General features: G+C 33.8%; 3 protein-coding genes across 7 annotated transcripts; 1 reads left to right on the plus strand and 2 right to left on the minus strand.

Moving 5' to 3' along the window:
- The first annotated feature begins 310 nt into the window (after positions 1-310).
- On the plus strand, positions 311-4317 carry LOC114416430 (short-chain dehydrogenase TIC 32, chloroplastic-like). Of its 2 annotated transcripts, none has more exons than XM_028381289.1 (8): positions 311-491; positions 1330-1561; positions 1722-1801; positions 2952-3105; positions 3206-3284; positions 3405-3492; positions 3580-3626; positions 3854-4317. In XM_028381289.1, the coding sequence occupies exons 1-8, from the start codon at positions 362-364 to the stop codon at positions 4034-4036; spliced, it is 993 nt and encodes a 330-aa protein (XP_028237090.1). In that variant the 5' UTR covers positions 311-361; the 3' UTR covers positions 4037-4317. The 2 variants fall into 2 exon arrangements, with proteins under 2 accessions (XP_028237090.1, XP_028237091.1); XM_028381290.1 differs by having other exon boundaries at positions 3786-3995.
- A 280-nt stretch (positions 4318-4597) lies between these two features.
- On the minus strand, positions 4598-9888 carry LOC114416431 (kinetochore protein SPC25 homolog). 4 transcript variants are annotated; one of them, XR_003667470.1, is made up of 9 exons: positions 9528-9888; positions 9388-9437; positions 9095-9241; positions 8020-8133; positions 7851-7940; positions 7643-7765; positions 6628-6836; positions 5547-5909; positions 4598-4917 (listed from the first exon to the last, which is right to left on the minus strand). XR_003667470.1 is itself a non-coding variant. In XM_028381291.1 (8 exons), exons 1-8 carry the CDS (start codon positions 9649-9651, stop codon positions 4906-4908), a joined length of 885 nt encoding a protein of 294 aa, XP_028237092.1. In that variant the 5' UTR covers positions 9652-9888; the 3' UTR covers positions 4598-4905. The 4 variants fall into 4 exon arrangements, 1 of the variants encoding a protein (XP_028237092.1); XR_003667469.1 differs by having other exon boundaries at positions 8020-8124; positions 9372-9437; XR_003667468.1 differs by having other exon boundaries at positions 9372-9437.
- A 3414-nt stretch (positions 9889-13302) lies between these two features.
- LOC114416429 (cell division cycle protein 48 homolog) lies at positions 13303-18201 on the minus strand. Its single transcript, XM_028381288.1, has 9 exons — positions 18016-18201; positions 17051-17216; positions 16752-16980; positions 15906-16672; positions 15586-15807; positions 15284-15355; positions 14912-15193; positions 14287-14646; positions 13303-13851 (listed from the first exon to the last, which is right to left on the minus strand). The coding sequence occupies exons 1-9, from the start codon at positions 18066-18068 to the stop codon at positions 13558-13560; spliced, it is 2445 nt and encodes an 814-aa protein (XP_028237089.1). The 5' UTR covers positions 18069-18201; the 3' UTR covers positions 13303-13557.
- Positions 18202-19336: the final 1135 nt, after the last annotated feature.

Below are 19336 nucleotides of genomic sequence, written 5' to 3' on the forward strand. Positions count from 1 at the left end.
TTATTGTTAATTTTTTCTAAGATTATATGAAATTTTATTCAAGCTACAAACATTAATTTATGATAAGTTATTTTAGAGAAAGATTATTTCGATGCCCAAGGTTGAAATTCAAAACTTTAATTAACATGCATTTCTTTATTATCTAAAAATGAAAAAAAAAATCTTATAGAGATAAAAATTGAAAAATATAAATTTATAGAGAACAAAAATGAATAAATAAAACTTACAGACCAAAATTAAAAAAACTTAAACTGAAGTAAAAATATACTTAAACATATATTATATGCTGTTTATAAAAATAGCTGCATGTGTTTGCAGTCTCACCTTCAAACGCCATTTGTCCTTGCAACACTCTAAAGCCATGAAGGCAACACTAAGATACTTAGCAGGAATGGCAGGCCCTAGTGGTTTTGGCTCAAATTCAACAGCTGAACAAGTCACTGAAGATTGTTCTTGCTTCCTTCCTTCTGCTCTAACCGCTCTGATCACCGGTAAGTCTCAAAACACAGCTTCTAAAAGCTAGGGGGTGAAAATAACCATGAAAATTAAGCTTAACTAATTTTCATCCTCCACTTCCTCTTCACCAAAAATTTATAATTAAACAAGGTTGCCCTTTTTATTTTTTATTTTTTTACCTCGTGGTCTTTCAAAACTTGTTTGAGCGATGAGTCTGTTCTCTAGGAAGCTGAGTGCTTGAGTATGCATGGCTGTGCTACTTGGTTTTGGTGATTCTTGAAGCACCATATCTTGTTATTTCATTTCTACTTAATTTTCCATCTTTTTTTGTCAAGGAAAAATAGAAAATTTACTTTAATATCTTTATCCAATTTTTAGCCAAATTCGATAGTAATTGTATATATGGTGCTTTCTTTCTGATTGTTTTTGCTTCATTGAGGGAAGATGAGAGACTAAGTTTCAAACATGCGAGTTCTCTCACATCACATGAGTACTGTGCCACTTAAGATGTGGTGTGGTTGTTTTTAGCCGCAGCAAGATGTGGTTTTGTGACTTTTGTCTCTTTTGTGTGCACCCTTCTTTCATCAAGTTCAAACATGATCCCTTACCTACACTACACTACGTACACCACAAAGGCACAAACTCATAATAATTTTTATCATATATATATATATATCCTTTTAAAAAATAAAAATTAAGAAAATCCTTCCCTCATTTTCTAATCTACCCTCATTTAAGAATGCCATAATCTTTAAATACTTTATATTATATCGGTTAAAACTAGAGCACGTGATACATATGTGGAATTAATTTAATTTAATTTAATTAATTCTGTTATTGTTATTGTTATTGAATTTTTAATTTTAATTGAAGGGGCGAGTTCTGGTATTGGAGCTGAAACAGCAAGAGTGTTAGCAAAGAGAGGAGTGAGAGTTGTGATTGCTGCAAGGGACTTGAAGAAGGCAAAGGAAGTGAAAAAGAACATACAAAAGGAGACTCCAAAAGCTGAGGTTATTCTGTTGGAGATTGATCTTGGCTCTTTTGGTTCTGTGCAGAGATTTTGTTCCGAGTTTTTGGCTTTAGAACTTCCCCTTAACATTCTCATGTAAGTTTGTTGATCTACAATCATATCGTTCCACCTTTTTTCATTTCATAGTAATGATGGTTATCATTGTGAAAGAACAAGGACAATCAAAGTCATTCATGTTTTACATACATGATGTATATATACTAATACTAATAGTTAGAATGAATTAATTTTGCAGAAACAATGCAGGGATGTTTTCTCAAAACTTGGAGTTCTCTGAGGATAAAATTGAGATGACATTTGCTACAAATTACTTAGGTACTTTTTCTGATTCTTGATCTTTTCTTAGGGTTTACATTAAGATTGAAATCATTGTTGTTAAATATTCTTTGATAAGTACTCATCATCGTTCAGCATAGATAATGTGGATGGTACTATTTAATATTCTGATCGAGTTCCTTAATACAGGACAATTGCACAAAGAAATGAAACAAATTTAAGATAACCTTGGAGACCACCTTAATTTAGATTAGGCGACACTGAGCAGATTCAGAACGATATTATGATATCAATAAAATAAATAAATCATTCCAATTTTTTTTTAAAATTTGTCGTCACTCTGATTTTTAAGGTACCATGTTATCATAATTCTTCTATTCAATCCTAAAATTGTATAGGTTGGTTTTATTTATTTATAATTTAATTTAACCTAAAATAAAGTTTAAGTGAGATACCCAAAACTTGGTTAAAAATTAATTGAACTAAGTGCTCATTACTGTTATCTACACCAGAGACAAGATTCTTTTCATTTTTTTTATTCCCTTTAATATTATTTTATTTGATGATAAAAAGTTTACATTATCACATATCTAAAAAGTAACTTGGTTTGTTAAGGTCCCCCCAAAAACATAAAATACACAATCGTCCATATTTAAGGGTCCACGACCACAACATGGAGAAAGCTTATACATCACTCTGAGGCTTCATTTTGGTCCACAAACACTGAGCACTAGGCATGCGTTATTCTTTATGGGCTCAAAGTCCAAAGCCCTTAGTGGCCCGTTTCTAAAGTGCAACAACGCTTTTATTTTTGGAATCAAATTTTCTGTTTCCATTTTTGTCCTTCGATAAATTAACAAAATAAATGGCAGAAGAGAATGGAAGAATGAAGATATTTAAAAATTGACAACAACCATTCACACAAATGGTGGTAACTTGTGTCCGTTAATCAAGTGATCCATAATTTAGGGAGAAAATATTCACTTTAAACTGTTTTATTGTGTTAAAGTGGTTGAGTACCATCATTTAAGTTATTAGAAGAATCATAAACCTGAATCTTAATGTTTTAGATTAATGTGTACAGTTAAATTTACTTATGTGGTTAACTCATAGGTGAAAATCTCTTTAGTCTTTAACCTCTTCAAAATTCCCAACATATTGAACTTTTTTCTTTTCTTTTCAATTGCAGGTCATTTCTTGTTAACAGAAATATTATTAGACAAAATGATAGAGACGGCAGAGAAGACAGGTATTCAAGGAAGAATAATAAACGTTTCTTCTGTCATACATAGCTGGGTGAAGAAAGATGGTTTTCGTTTCAACGACATACTCAGTGGAAAAAAGTACAGCTACTTTGGTCTCTTCAAAATTATAACAATTCTGATTGCCTTACATTTTGGATACTTATAGTATTTCCCTATTTCTATCTGGTAACCATCGCAGATATAATGGCACACGCGCTTATGCTCAGTCAAAATTGGCAAATATTTTGCATGCAAAGGAAATAGCCAAGCAACTGAAGGTTGCAATGAGAAATAACTCTAAACTTTTTAGTACTTCTCATACCTTGTGAATAGTGATTTTCATGCTTCTGAATAACCCACTAAAATATTCATGAAAATTGGAATATAATTAATTACAGGCAAGGAATGAAAGAGTAACAATCAATGCAGTGCATCCAGGCATTGTGAAGACAGGAATTATTAGAGCTCATAAGGGCTTAATAACAGGTAGGTAAAAAGTTTCATAAGTTTTATAATTCGCGTCTTAATTTCATTTGATCAACATCACTAAGAATTGGTAAAATTTCCATGCAGATTCCCTATTTTTTATCGCATCAAAGTTACTCAAAACGACATCGCAGGTGTGTAAACAAACACATTCAGTTCAGTACACTTGCAGTGATTTTGAATGCTGCATTGGTGTAGAATTATTGACGTAGATATCAATGGAAAACAATCACAACAATTAGGCAAAGTTACTTTATAATGGATATCAAATAACGTGCTGTGTAAAATTGTAGTGGACTGAACTAGTAATGCAATAATTTTGCATTATGAGGGAGGTAACAATGTCAATGCGTGTGCGCAGGGTGCATCAACTACGTGTTATGTTGCACTGAGCCCCAAAACAGAAGGGATAAGTGGAAAATACTTTGCAGATTGCAATGAGAGTAAATGCTCGAGCCTTGCAAACGACGAATCGGAAGCTCAAACGCTATGGAACAACACCCATGCCTTGCTTCAAAAACGACTGCGTCAAGCAACAATTTGAAGCATTTCTCCTTTTCAAGACACCATGTATATTAGGTTATTCATTTGCGTTAACCTGCAGGCTCAACTCAAGATTTGAGTCTTAAAACAACATAATCATGGCGCTTTCCTGCTAGTAACCCCATTTCCTGTGTAGTTCCATGTTGATTGTACAAATAAGAGAGCAATGAAACATAAAATCTCTCTACAATAACAAAGCGATAGTTGATATGCTCTATAAAGCAAATGAAAGCCAAGGCTACTTTCACAATAATCAATTACTATCCAAGTCTCAAACTCAAAGGAGAACTGATATTATTTATTGTTGGTAAAAGCATCTATATGACTGATCAAGACTGCGGCGTGATAGGTGACCCTCCTTCCAGCAACTCAAAATTTTCAAGTCAGGTAAGGTGCTTCCCAGTGATCAGGAATATAGATATTAACAAGTTACTAGCCAAACCCACATGACAGAAAAGGAAAAGGAAAAACCATCCACCCACTAAATAGATGTGTGTCCAGCACTTCAGACTTCATCCACATGGTCGAAATGCAGATTTTTAGAACATACGGGAAGATAAAATAAATAAAAGGATCAATACTTTATTTACAATGCCAAAACAACTATCATCACTAGAATGACTGATGTTTTATTGAACAATACGAGTATATCAACAATGGGAAAAAAAAATTAAAATACACACACAAATATCAAATGGACCATAAACGAAAAACGTAGGGATCTTCTGGTCTATTATATACAGGTTCAGACATCCAGAACCTGGGTATGTCTTAATTTACATGTCAATTTGTTAGCAATTAATGCCCTACACGAACCAGCATGTCTCATCAAAATGAGGTACCGAGCAGGTGAGCATCCCCCACACCGCTTCATTTCCTGACCTGCCATATATTAAACCTCAGCAAAATTGATCTTATATACACATTAAATACTATATATGTGCAATAATCACATACAATTTTCTTGATTTCCTCATCTAGAAATTCCGCCACACAAGTTTTTTTATGATTAAATTATGCCAGGAAAAATATTAGTGGTGATGATCCCATGCATCTGATGAAAAATTGAAAAGGATGAGTAGTATTAAGGGCAGAATCAACATAAAGTTTATCAAGTCTGTTCCTGTAAGCGATCCTGCCTCCAAATCAGGTAATGGATGATCCAGTGTAGATCGAAAAGAAGGAAAGCTAAGCTAGATAACAAAGTGGTTAAAATTTGCCAAGTACTATACAGCACAAACCAAGTCAGTAGCGTCACGTGAGTGCTTTAGCAACACAAAACCGGTTAAAGCCTCTGAAGCACAAACACTTCTTGTTTGAAGTGTCACGACATCAAACATATTTACAACATTGATGCCTCCTTGTTGGAAAAAGTCGCCTAAATTGTGGTCACCCTTAGATAGTGGAGGTGTGTTGAAAGTCCCAATGAGGAGAAAAGGGAATATGTTGAAGTCCCACATTGACTAAAGATAGTGTCAAGATAAACTATACAAGTGGGGAACAATCCTCACCTTAAAAATCGATTTTGTAGGATTGAGTTAGACTCATAATTCACTTTATGATATGGTGTATCAGAGCCTATCCTAGATTGGTCATTGTGTTTGTCACGCTATAGGCAGGTGACCTTGAGAATGAGGGGAAATGTTGGAAAAAGCCACCTAAATTGTGGTCACCCTTAGATAGAGGTGTGTTGAAAGTCCCATATGGCAGATACCTACGGGTGAAAGAGGACATGTTGAAGTACCACATTGACTAAAGATAGTGCTGAGATAAATTATATAAGTCGGGAACAATTCTCATCTTACAAGCCGATTTTAAACGTTTGAGTTACCTAAACTCACTTTCTGATACAGCTTGAGTATTTGAGTTGACACCTACATATGGATAGATGCGCACTAATATTATTTAATTTTTTTAACTTTCAGAAAAGTTCACCTAAAATATAATATAAAATATTTAAAAAATAATGCCTCTTTGTGAGAATTGTTATCATAAGAGAAAGACAAATATATAAGAATATATAAACGTTGATTATCAATTTAAATCTTTCATATGCTGGTCATATTTCATCCCATTCCATTTGAGTCTCTATTTCATTCAAGTAAGCGGAAGACTGAATATATGCATTGAAACTTTTAACAAGAGACAAGAAGAATGCGACTCGGAAGTAACAATAAAAGAACATGCCATACTACAGAGAATGTCACACATAATGGTGGAAGGCCAAAATTCTATCATATAAATGAGCCATTACAGTCTATGGCGCCACCATAGCAGGCCTCCCTTCACAAATTGCCTATGGCAGTTGGCAGAAATCTTAAATGGAAGCAGAAGCCCAAGTCAAGCAATAAGCCTAACCAAAACCATCTTTCTCTCAGCTATTACATAGCTAAGTCATACCAAGAGAAGATTAGAAAAAATGCTATGAACCGATGAAGGAACTCCACAATCATACATTCGTGTTGAAAGAATAATAGACAACACAGCAACTGAAAAATATATTCTCATAAGGAGAATCCTGCTATTGTGATAACACCTTGTGCAGAAACATAAAATTAAACTCAATAAATATAAGACCAATTTGATTCTTACCTTCAAACGAGGAGATTGACAAACAGATGATGCAGATCCAGGAGATTTTACCCTTCTTCGATTGACTTGTTTCTGGAGATGTGCATTGCCTTTGATGGGTTCATCTTGATTCTCATTTCCTTCAGTAATGGTTGATATTGATAAAACTGGAGCAGATGCAGACATAAAGGCAGATTCTTGATGTTCATTTGTTGTCATAGATAGACTGCCTGATTAGTTGTAATTTAGAAACTGACATTAGTTATAAGCCCCACTTTCTTAAATGTTTCAAAACTAGAGGATCGTCAAACCAGAGAAGGGATACAAGCTCAGTCGAGGTCCAGGTTTGAATATATTTTTATCTTAAATAAAATACATAAAGAAATAACCAATGATGAAGAAATATGGAAGTTATCAAAAAATTATTAAAAACATGCTCAAATAATTTCATGATACATATAATAAGCAATCAATACATTAATTTCCCCCAGTTAATGAAAATAAAAAAAAAATCTCATTATAACATTTTATTTGAAATTATTTATGTTAAATTATATAAATGGATTTTTTTAATTAATGTTTTTTGTAAAAAAATATGTTAAATTGATTGGATATAAATTCTAGAAATGTGGTCATGATAATAACTTAGTACTTTTCTAGTAAGTTTTTTTTAAAAAAAAAAAGGTATTCTGCAATCTAGAAAGCTAATGAATGATAAAGTAAATTGATTTGTTTTTCAATTATCACACTATGGCACCACCATAGGTGCCATTACACTTAATGGTAGCCACAACAACTTATAGCCATGAACTAAGAGCCAGGTTGGATCCTTTCCCCTGACATAGCCTGCTACTCTGCAACATCACTAACTTCTACCTGTTGAATTGGAAATAGTTTACCAGTTTGACAAAAACCAGCTGATTCAGCCCTGGCTTTCAGAAGTCACAGCTTCAAATAATGATCGGAATGGACAAAGGGCCAGACCCCCCGCCCCCCCAATCATGCATGGAATCATTCGAAAGAGCTAAAATTGTACCTTGTGCCACTGCTTCTTGAAACTTTTTCCTCATTGTTCTGACAAATTTAAATAGACCATTTGTCTTGTTTAATTCATGGATCACCTCGTCAGTATCTTTGACAGATGGTTTACAATTTAGCACTGAAATATAAAGACTAATTTCAGATTTCATGATGCAAAATAGTCTACTTTTAAGATTATAGACCAAATCATATATGATGCTCACATGTATAAATGTCATCTTCAAGGCGGATGGTAAAAAAGAACTCCTCATTTGGGTTGTCCACATTAATATTCTTGAAGGTGAATTTTACCCCTAACAAGAAGAAGATCTTGTAAGGATATCAAATTTGGAAAGAGCAATACAAGGACAAAAAACAATTAACTTCAATTACCACGTCCACCTTCAACATGAAAACCAAGGATCCTATTGTACCAAGATATGGCCTCCTGGACTTCATCTCTATGCTCACTGCTTTCATTTGATTCCTGTTCAGACACTGCCAAAACTTTTTTATGGAAAAAAAGAATAGGGGAAAAGTAGAGGTGCTTAGAATAGTTCACAATATTTCTCATAATGCAAAATTTCAAATTTAGTAAGCACAGAAATGCAAATAAAGGAAAGAGAAAAAGAGACAGGAAAAGATGTCCAAAATATGGTCTTGTAAAAACAAGTGCAGAACTAGATATACAGATTAAATGTTCAGGCCTCGCTAATCCCTCTCCTGGAAGAAGTCCGTTCTTTAATCCACGATAAAGGAAACTGAACATGAATTATGATTTAAAATGTCATTTCAATGCTGAAACCGGACCAATTGTTTTAGCCTTGAGTAAGTTTAATCTTTATCAGATTATAGTTATCCAGAATATGTTTTATTTCAATCTTCAGAAAAATATATGATTAAGGACAACTCGGTACCCTTCATATCGGGTGCATGTCAAAGTATCTAAATAAATATGAAAGCACACATATTAAAATACATGACTTGCACACTTTTTTTTTCTTTTTTCTGAATAAAATTGGTAGAATGGGGAGACACCTCAGGCTACCGGGCAGAGCACCAATGGCATGCTGAGGTTGCCTGCAGAGATCCATCCAGAGGATTACTGCACAGGCCTAAACAGCAAGTAGTTTTACCTACTCGTAGCTGCTCAACTAGCCCCTTGATGCTAGGGGATCTCCCTGAAGAGTGAAGATGGTTGCCACTAAGTGGGATTTTAGTGGCATCAAGGGAATCAAACCGGCGCCCGTATGGAGTATGAGAGTTAATTATACTATTACCATAGTTCAAGTGTTGTTACTTGTTAGCGTTTGCCTAGTTCAGTTACAGATTAATTAATTAGACTAGTTTTGCAATGTCAATGAAAAAGTTAATAAATAAATAAACAAAAATCGCAGAAACTGCTATTGAACAATAGTAACTGTAGATAGCTACAAAAAATTGCAATTGCCGAGAAACAGGCTGTTACCAAGCCGGTGCTGCGATACAACGGTAGCACATTCCTTGTTTTTTGTTCTCTGCTGCGGAATACTCGTCTTCAGATCTTCAATTCTTCCCTTCACAGAATCAATCGCGGCTTTCAACGCCATTCGCTTCGCCTCTCTCCGAGTTTTAACTGCACGAAAAGTAAAACACAACACCAAACCAAAACACTGTAAAAAGAAAAATTCAAATTAAAAAAAAAAAATAAAAAGCAAACAAAACAGAATTTAAGTGAAAAAAGAGAGAGATGTAAGTGTGAGTGCCTGCAAGTGCCTTTACCAAATCATCCTCAGCCTCTCTGAGTTTAGCTTGAATCTCTGTTAGTTCGGCTGCAAAAGAAAAAGAGAAAGATTAAGAAGAACGTTGGAGAGTGTAAACCCTAAGTTACTGATTGGAAAGTGCGGAGTGGAAAGTGTGACATTGAGATCGCGCGGTTTCGAGTGCGGTGGTTCTCAGTGATTGGAGAGAGTTTCTGTAAGAAGCGGTGAAAGCGTCGATGTTCTGTAGTCGAAGAGGGATATAGGTGTCGCAGATTGACGCCATCTTCGTTCGTTCGCACTCTCTCCGTTTCACTTTGCCTTCGACACTGCAGAGTGCAGAGAGAAAATGCGAAGGTTTTTGATACTTGGAATCGAAGACAGATACCGGGATTTCAACAACTTACGCAGCAGCAAGGTTTGGGGTTTAACTTTGAAGGATTCATGATTTATTTATTTATGTCGCAGTCGCTTTATTAATTTGATTTTGTTGGAGCGGGAGAAAACTGAATTTTCGAGTGCAACGGCATAATTACAGTAACTACATCCACGGTTGCTACAGTACAGTTCTGGTTATAGGTGATAAAACGGACTATCCGGAACAATACAGGTTGCAAACTAGAGCGGGTCGGGCCAAAAATAGCCTGAATTTAATTTGGGCCTAAAATGTGAAATTCATGTCCTATTCATTCTTTCAACACTCAAATTTATTTTACACTTATATTTTATAAAATAATTTAAAAGTAATAATTCATACAGGTTTTGAATTTGTGAGCTTCAAATTGTTAACACAACACTTCAATCAACTGATTTAATAGACCAATTATATTAAAAAATAATTAATATAAATATATATAATACTAAAGTTTATAATGTATATTTAATACACATATAAATTCACATAATAAATTTCATAATAATTAATTTTGATCTAATAATACATATTTTTAGATATATAAATTTTTATTAAATCTATTATTTTTATTTAAAATTTATATATGTAAAAAAATATTATTGAGAATGTAAATACTCAATAATATTTTGAGTATGTAAATACATGTATATAATGTTAGAAGTAAATTGAGAATATAAATTTCATTAAACATTTTTAATTGCTTATAAATAAATATCAAATAACTACAAAGATATTTAAATTTTGGCTTTTTTAATTTAAAAAGTTTTTTTTGTAAAAACATTTAGGATTGTTCTCACGCTTGATTGTAAAGGATATTAAAATAATGATTGGTCGTTTCTTTACGTGTCACACTGACATAAAGACCTAAACTAGATTATTGAGATATTTTACAAGAAAAAAGATATAAAAATAAATTTATATAATCAATAAAAGGTATATATATAATAAATCAAAAAGATTTATCTTAAGCAGGTAGTTTATATTGTTATACATAAATAAAATTATTAATTTTTAAATATTTAATAACATTAAATATAATTAAAGCTTAATATCTATTAAAATATCATTCAATTATAATTTATCATTTAAATTACTTTAAAATAATTAATTTAAAAAGTTAATAAACGATCAATTTTAATTAGATAACTTTTACACAATTTTTGTGGATAAACTTTTTTTTTCTCATGAATTGCTCCAATCTCTTCATTCTCTCTCACATTCATTCTCATTTGATATTCGCCTCTCGTGAAGGTGGTGTACTTTATTCTCTTAACATTACATATTTACATTATATGTGTGCATGCTAGCTTGCATGTTTGAGGGAGAACTTATATATACGTGGCTTCCATCAATTCTTCAAAAGAGGGCAACAGGGACTGTCTTTTGTTCAACTAACCATCTTCCGCTCCATTTTAAAGTAGTTGCATTCTGTATGAATCAAGTAACACTAAAATGGGAAAGCAATAAGCAAAGCTCAAATAACTAGTTTTTTTTTATTGATAAAAATTGGTTCGTTAATTTGGTTAGAAATATCAGTTAAACATAAAATCAACTAATCACCAATAAACACGATACGAGGTTATTGCAGTACTGCTTTTGTTTCTTTCTATTGACCATTAATTTTGTTTACCAATTTTCCATCCCTCAGCTTTACACAAGTCAGTAGCTAATGGCGTTCACGCCGTGGTGCAGATTCAAGCGTGTGTTTGGAAGGGATTTGGGAACATTTAAGACGTGACTTTTCACATCAAATGCGCCTCTCAAAGCATTTCCAAACATATATAATGTAGAATTGATTATAAACATAATTGATTTCGGTTAGAATTGATTTTAAAGTAATATGATTTATATTTAAATGATTTTTGTTAGAATTAATTTTGAAGTAAAATTCATTATAAATTGAAAGTGTCAAGCGCCGACAATCTCATCTCTGAAAAATTAAAAAATATTTTTTAGTCCTCGAATGTGAAAAAATGACCACATAACCTTAACATGAACACACATATGACATTTTAACTAGTTATGTGATAGTTTATGTTTACAAATGTTGACCTCGTCAATGGATGAATAAGATGAACTAATTTTTTATGGACTATTTTGTCAATTTTGATTGTCAATAGCTACTTCCTTCTTCTCTTTATATAATCTTTTTTCTGTTTTTCCTAACGAATCAATCTGCACACATCTTCTCTCAAACAATTATTTTTTTCTTTTCAGTTGATTAGTGGCTTGTATCAAACTTTCTGGTTGATATCAAATGATTGGAGAGTCAGCATTTGGGTTTATTGGAAGCAAAATGAAATTGCATGGTTATGGCAGCTATGGTGATTTTGAGTCTTCCAACAATAGTGGATGCAATGAGTGTTATGTGGAATGTAAATGTAGGAGGAAGGCACCCTTCGTGAAAAGTTGGTTCCATTTATGTCATAAGATTTTATTTGTTGTAGCTCTGTTTTGTGTCATGAAAAATTTATGCAGTGACTGAGTCTGGAAGTTGTGATTTGATGTGCAGCATGTTGGAAGCTTTGATTTTTTTGATTGGGTGAATCCTATAGTAAAGAAGTGGAAAGAAGAGATTAGAGTGCAGATTGACTGGTTGCACAAAGAGCTGAAAATTATAAAATACTCACTTTTTTCTTTGTTATGTATGTCGGTGGTGATTTGTTAAAATTGTAATGTAAGTTGTTATTTGGTGGATATTGCAACTGGTTCCATATTGTGGGTTTTGGTTGAATTAATTTTGTGGACTATATTGACAGTTATAGAGGTATTGTTCAAGCACAACATTTTTAAGTATTATTATTGAAGGACTTATTTGTTAGCGAGTTGTATTTTAGGGGTACCAGATTCGTTACTTTACCTTGCGATGTGGCGTAGACGACACAGGGGTACCAGATTCGTTACTTTACCTTGCGATGTGGCGTAGACGACACAGGTTTGTCTTCGTCTTCAAATGATGCAATGAAAAAGCTTCATCACGGTGGCTATGAAGGTCGTCAGAATCGTGTCTCTCACTCTAAGATGACGAAAATAAGAAAAGACACAAGTTTTCTCTCGCTCTAATGAAGGTGAGTGAAAAAAATGTAACCTTTGTATCTTAATGGAGAATAAAAAGACATTGACAGATTAGTCTCAAGTGACTCAGCACCAAGTTGCAAATGCCAAATCCGTCCCAATGTTGCCATGTCACCCTTATATCTTGTAAGGTTATGGGAGAAACAACTTTATGAATTTAGCACTGTCACATTCATACCTCTTGTCTGATCATTACATTTGCCTCTGATATTTTGTTATTTACAATGGGACAGAGATTGTCAACTAGCTTCTCACACAAACAAGGATATTAAAGTGTAAAAGCAATCCGCAAAGTAAAGATTGAAAATATAAATTTTCAAATAACAGGAGCTTTGGGCATAATAAACGTTAACATCATCAAAAGCCAACTAACATCCATAAAATTTATATTATTTGGCATCCAACATTCTACATTGATAGAACCAATTATTAGTCCATAACCTCCACTTTTACTATGATTTCCTTTATTTTATTTTTATTGAGATTAGATCACAAGAGTCAAATTATTTACACCCAAACATACAGGTTTGACTATGTTACATATATCAGTCTTAACTTACCAAAAAAAGCATCATAGACTGCTCGTTTAACATGAAACAGAAACATTATTGACCCTATGCAAAACCAAAGCTACCATGATATTTGCTACAAGTCATGGCAGAAAAAGTGCAAAACAACCGCATTACTCAACTCACATGGCTACTAACTGTACAAATCATCATCTCCCTCAGCTGTAACAGATGAGAAAGGGTCTGAGGCATCTGCTGCAGTGTTCTCGTTTCGATCTGGAAACCGAAACTCGGATCCGAATCCCCGAGACTGTTGCAAGGTCTGAGCAAAGAGCTGGTATTTCCTGATGTCAGCGTCGCTGACACTCCGGCGAGCAAACTTCATAGACTCTTCAAAGTGGGCAGGCTTTATCTCAGGGACCTCATCAGTGTCATCTTCTTCCATGGCTTCAGGGTTTTCTCTTTTTCTTCTCTCCTTCTCAATATCCTGTTATTGCAGAGGATTAAGTATATATAGAAATTACACAAAGGAGTCTCTTAACTTGTACTAAAAGTTAGAGACATTTTTTTTAAGAAAAAAATTATATATGTCAACAACAAATAAAATGTTACCCTACAAATATTACATTAAAGTATACATGTTAATTTGACATATGAAACTTTCTTTTTACAGCAGTCGCAGAAATTGAATTTTTTTTTTTTTGCAGACATATTTTAAGAAAATATACTCAAAGGAAAAAAGATATGAATGTTATCGATGGTTTAGTTTAGGGTCAGAAAATCTAATGACTTGGACTTAAGAAAATTTAAAGAGCAATATCCAAGACTTTATAATAATTATGAGTTTATGATCCATGGCAAACACAAGGCAAAACCCTTAGTAGTTACAACATAGTATTTGAACATATGCATCCCATCATACCTTTTCAATATCTTCCCTAATGGCATATTTGCACGCTCGTTGACAAATTTCTGTGATGTCTGCACCACTGAATCCATGAGTAAAACGGGCAAGAGCTGCAAGGTCAACATCCTTTGAGATCGGTGACTTCCTCAAGCATGCCTTGAAGATTTGAAGACGTGAACTTTCGTCCGGTAAAGGGATGTAAATCAATTGATCCAGACGTCCCGGCCTGAGCAATGCAGGGTCTATAATGTCTGGTCTGTTTGTTGCCCCAATGATGAAAACTGTTTTCTTAGCTGTCATACCATCCATTTCTGTTAACAGTTGGTTCAACACCCTATCTGCAGCACCACCAGCATCCCCTGCAGAACTGCCTCGCTGAAGATCGGAAATTTTCAAAGAATTAGAAATAATCAATGTTAGCAACACACTCTTTCACACATTCTCTATCTTTAGTTTATTTTCTAAAAAGTCAATTTAGTTATCTGGTACATATACCACCTTTTAAAACAAGTATCAACCTTATAAAGAATGGACCAATAATACAGAATGTGCTTCTAGCATATCTCTTATAAAATTAACAATGAGAAACAAGTCATGAATAAATTGCTTTAACCATGAATATGCAAATGAAGTTTTATACCTGAGTTGCAATAGAGTCAAGTTCATCAAAGAAAAGCACGCATGGAGCTGACTGCCGAGCCTTGTCAAATATCTCGCGAACATTTGCCTCACTTTCACCAAACCACATTGTCAGCAACTCAGGTCCCTTAACACTTATAAAGTTGGCTTGGCACTCATTAGCAATTGCTTTTGCAAGCAGGGTTTTACCACAGCCAGGAGGTCCATAAAAGAGAACACCTTTGGAAGGTGACATGCCAAATTTCTCAAACTTCTCAGGATGTTCCACTGGGTATTGAACAGTCTACAAGCAGCAAAAGATTTCTTACAGTAGTTTGCAAATAAGAAAAGTAACTAAATTAAACTGTACAGAATATCAAAAGCAAGTTTGAACCTCCTGAAGCTCCCTCTTGACATTCTCTAAGCCTCCAATATCATCCCAGGAAACATTTGGAACCTCCACAACCTGCCAATAGCAATAACTCACGTTATGGTTCTTGCAAACAATTGCTTCAGAAAAGTTAACAATTGTAATTGAAATGATTGCATGAGCTTTTTGAACACATTGGATAAGCTAAATGAAAGCAGGTGTTCATTTGGAAAACTATGGTCTTTTCTGTCTTAAAGCTTATGAAACCCAATAATATTAATGAAGCTCAGAATTTTCTTGGTTAAGAGTAAAGAAGCCAAACTCACCGTTTCACGCAGGGCAGATGGGTTTGAAGAACTTAAGGCAGTTTGAAAGTGTTCATTGGTCACAGCCATGGAATTCAACACCTCAGCATCAATTGTTTCATCCTCTAAGTCAATCACATCCATTTTCTCCCGGATACACTGTAGTGCAGCCTCTGTGCAAAGAGCAGCAAGATCTGATCCAACATAACCATGAGTATCTCTGCCAACTTTTTCAAGATCAACCTGAAATACACCATAAAATTGGAATTGGGAAGTGCAAGATATATTGCCTTCATAATATGATAACAGTTTTATGGCTAGACAAATGAATAGAATCTTACATTGTCTGAAAGTTTCATGTTCTTTGTATGAATTCTAAGAACCTCCAACCTTCCAACTTCATCTGGTACACCAATGTCAATCTCCCGATCAAACCTTCCAAACCTTCTCAAAGCGGGATCAATACTATTTGGCCTATTTGTGGCTCCAATAACGACAACGTGTGATCGGCTCTTGAGGCCATCCATAAGAGTCAAAAGTTGTGAAACGATACGCCTCTCCACTTCACCATGTGTCTTTTCTCTCTTTGGAGCAATCGAGTCTAATTCATCAATAAAAATGATAGAAGGGGAATTCTTTTCAGCTTCTTCAAATGCCTTCCTCAGATTGCTTTCACTCTCACCGGCCAGCTTCGACATGATTTCTGGTCCATTAATCGAAAAAAAGAATGCACCAGTCTCATTAGCAACTGCTCTTACAATCAGAGTCTTTCCTGAACCAGGTGGTCCATAAAGCAAGATTCCTTTTGGGGGCTTAACTCCAATTGATTTGAAGAGCTGCGGATGTCTAAGTGGAAGTTCTACCAGCTCACGAATTTGAGCCATTTGTTTCCTAACACCACCGACATCATCATAGCCAATTTCATTTAGTCTCTCTTCATCTTCCCGCTTGATTGGCTCTCCCTCACAGAAGATTTCAGCATCAGGTGCCACAACACAGTATTCACCAGGATCAGTCTCTATTACCTTGAATTCAACACTGCGCATCCCACCCCGAACAAGGAACAAGTCCCCTTTCCTCACTGGCCGGTATGACTCCATAAAGTATGCTATGAAGCCAGAACACAAGTCACATTCATTAGAAAGGCAGAAAGGAAAGTGATGCTATTAAAAAATAAATTTACTTACGCTTCAAATATGCATCAAACAAGTTGCCAGTTACACCCTCAATGGTGTCATCGATTGGAAGGATGTGAACTCGTTTCCCGTACTTCACATCTGGACATTGATGGACAGAGACAACATCGCCAAGTCGCACTCTAAGATTAGCCCGAACAACCTTGTTCATCCTTATTTTTGGTTCATCACATTGTTCATCAGCAAGAACAACACAAATTGTGTCCCTTCGCTTCTTTCCCTGCAATAAAAGATATTCTTAGAATCGCATTCTATTTGCATTAGCATAAAATTTTGAAGATTCTAGGTACCTTTATCAGAACAGTGTCCCCCCGGAAAAAATGAAGCTTCTCCATTGTTTCAGGGTGCAAAGTAACCACGGAATTATCATCATTAATTGCTTCATCAACAACAAGTCGGTTAGGAGACTTCTTGCGTTCTAATATTGATGTGGAATAATCCTTCTTTTCACATTTCCTGAACCAAGCATACATTTTCAACAGCATAATCAGACCACTGTTGGTTATCAATTAAAATTTGCAAATGTAATTTTAAACCAAATCAACACCACTTTGACAGCTATATATTACACTTACTATTGATGTGTATAGTTAGCATTCTTAAAAACTATAATGACATGGAAAAGTGCTTCTCCACTGCCAAATCATGCACCAGCAGAATAATATCAACATCTTAAATATAAAACAATACGGCTATTGCGTATGCTTCCAATGAATAGAATTATGTTTACAGAAATTCTATGATACCCGTGAAAATTCAATGGTTTTGGTTTTGTTATTCAGAAACTCTTTCTCCACTCCTCTGTCCTCTCTCATTTGGTGTGCTCAACTCATTCAATTATTGGCCAGTACCAAAACCCTTAGATTAGTAGATTTCTAAGGGTACCATAGCAACTCTCGAATGTTTACACAATCTAATTTCTCGTTTCAAACTATATGTAATCCTTGTTCCAAACCATTATTCTGTCAACACTCATCAGCCACCACCATAATAGAATTTGATTGTTTGTGAGGAACATATCAGCTGGGAAAATACACTGACACACACAAAAAAAAAAGTAAAAACCAGAAAATCAGACACAAATAACACCATTCAATTCAGCTACAACTCTACAATTAACTGCAGAAACTTCATGCTGCAAGATCAAAGAAAATTCTTATTTCTTTGCCGTACGTGTCTCAAAGAAAAGAGCATACTTCAGTTGTTTTCAAAATAAATAATAATAAGAGTAAATTAGAGAGTGAGAGAAACGCACGAGTCCGAAGAGGATTGATCCTTATCAGGGTTAGATGAGGTTGGATCCGCCATGGTTCAGTTGAGTGAAAGCTTTTACTTAGTGGTGATGATTATTCTTTTAGTTTGTGTGCAAAAGGTATATGATGCTCTTCTAGTATAGTCCAAACTGACAGTGTCTAAAGGGAAGTGTTATAAGCTCTTAGCTTATAGCTTTATGGGCATGGGACATAAATGGAAAAATGAAAAAGAAAAACAAGAGATCATGTTTGGAGTTTTGGGACATGACTGACATGCATGATGTTAATTGGCAACTCCAATGAAGTCCGTCCGAGTGTCCATTAAGGTTATTGGGAGTGGCCACGCATCACCTTGTTCTTACACTTTGCTATGCTTTCGTGTCTCTTTCGTAGTTTTTATTACCAGCACCGCATGCAGTGGCACTCCCTCACTGTCTCCTACTAGGACGAATTTATTTATCATGCATTTCAATATATTAATAGCTTTAGATTTTTCCTTCATAATTTAGTATTTTATAAATAATATACTAATAATATATTTAACAATAATAATCTATATAAAATAAATATATATTTCATTGTTTATAAAATATTAAAATATGAATAATTATGAATATAATCGAAACTAAATAAACATTATTATTTTATAAAACATATTATATATTTCAATCATATTAATTTTGATTTTCATTAAATAAGTTTTACCCATTTAATTTTGTAATTATCCGTATATCCGCACAGATTCACTTATTTGAATTTGAAACGGATTAGAGAATGAAATATTATTTACAAGAGGAAGTTTATAAAAATTGGTTGTGGATAAAGGTCTTTTGTATAATCACAAAATTTGGAAGTTGGAATGCAAATTATATAGCATCTAACTTTGTTTTATTATAGATATGTTTATAATTTAATTACATTATACTATATTAATATCTTTACATTTTTGTTTACAACTCTTGGTAGTGTATTTTATGAGGAATGATGTTAGAAATGCTTCTGTTAACAATCTTTTTATAAACTTATCATTTTATAAATAAACAGTTTATTATATAAAATATAATGAGTATTCCAATCTTATTATATTCAATTATTATTTTCAATGATGACTTATCATTTTGTAAACAAACAGTTTATTATATAAAATATATTGTGTATTCCAATCTTATTATATTTAGTTTTCATTTATTTCTTTTCAAGGATGACTTATGTTTTATTTTTAGAGTTTTTACAACTTTGAATGATAAGTTGTGTTATGTATGATTAGAGTTGGTTTTCAACTTGGTCATAAATATTTAATAACATGTGTAATGTTTGTATCTT

This window comes from Glycine soja, chromosome 6, assembly GCF_004193775.1.
Source record: "Glycine soja cultivar W05 chromosome 6, ASM419377v2, whole genome shotgun sequence".
In the NCBI taxonomy this organism is placed as follows: domain Eukaryota; kingdom Viridiplantae; phylum Streptophyta; class Magnoliopsida; order Fabales; family Fabaceae; genus Glycine; species Glycine soja.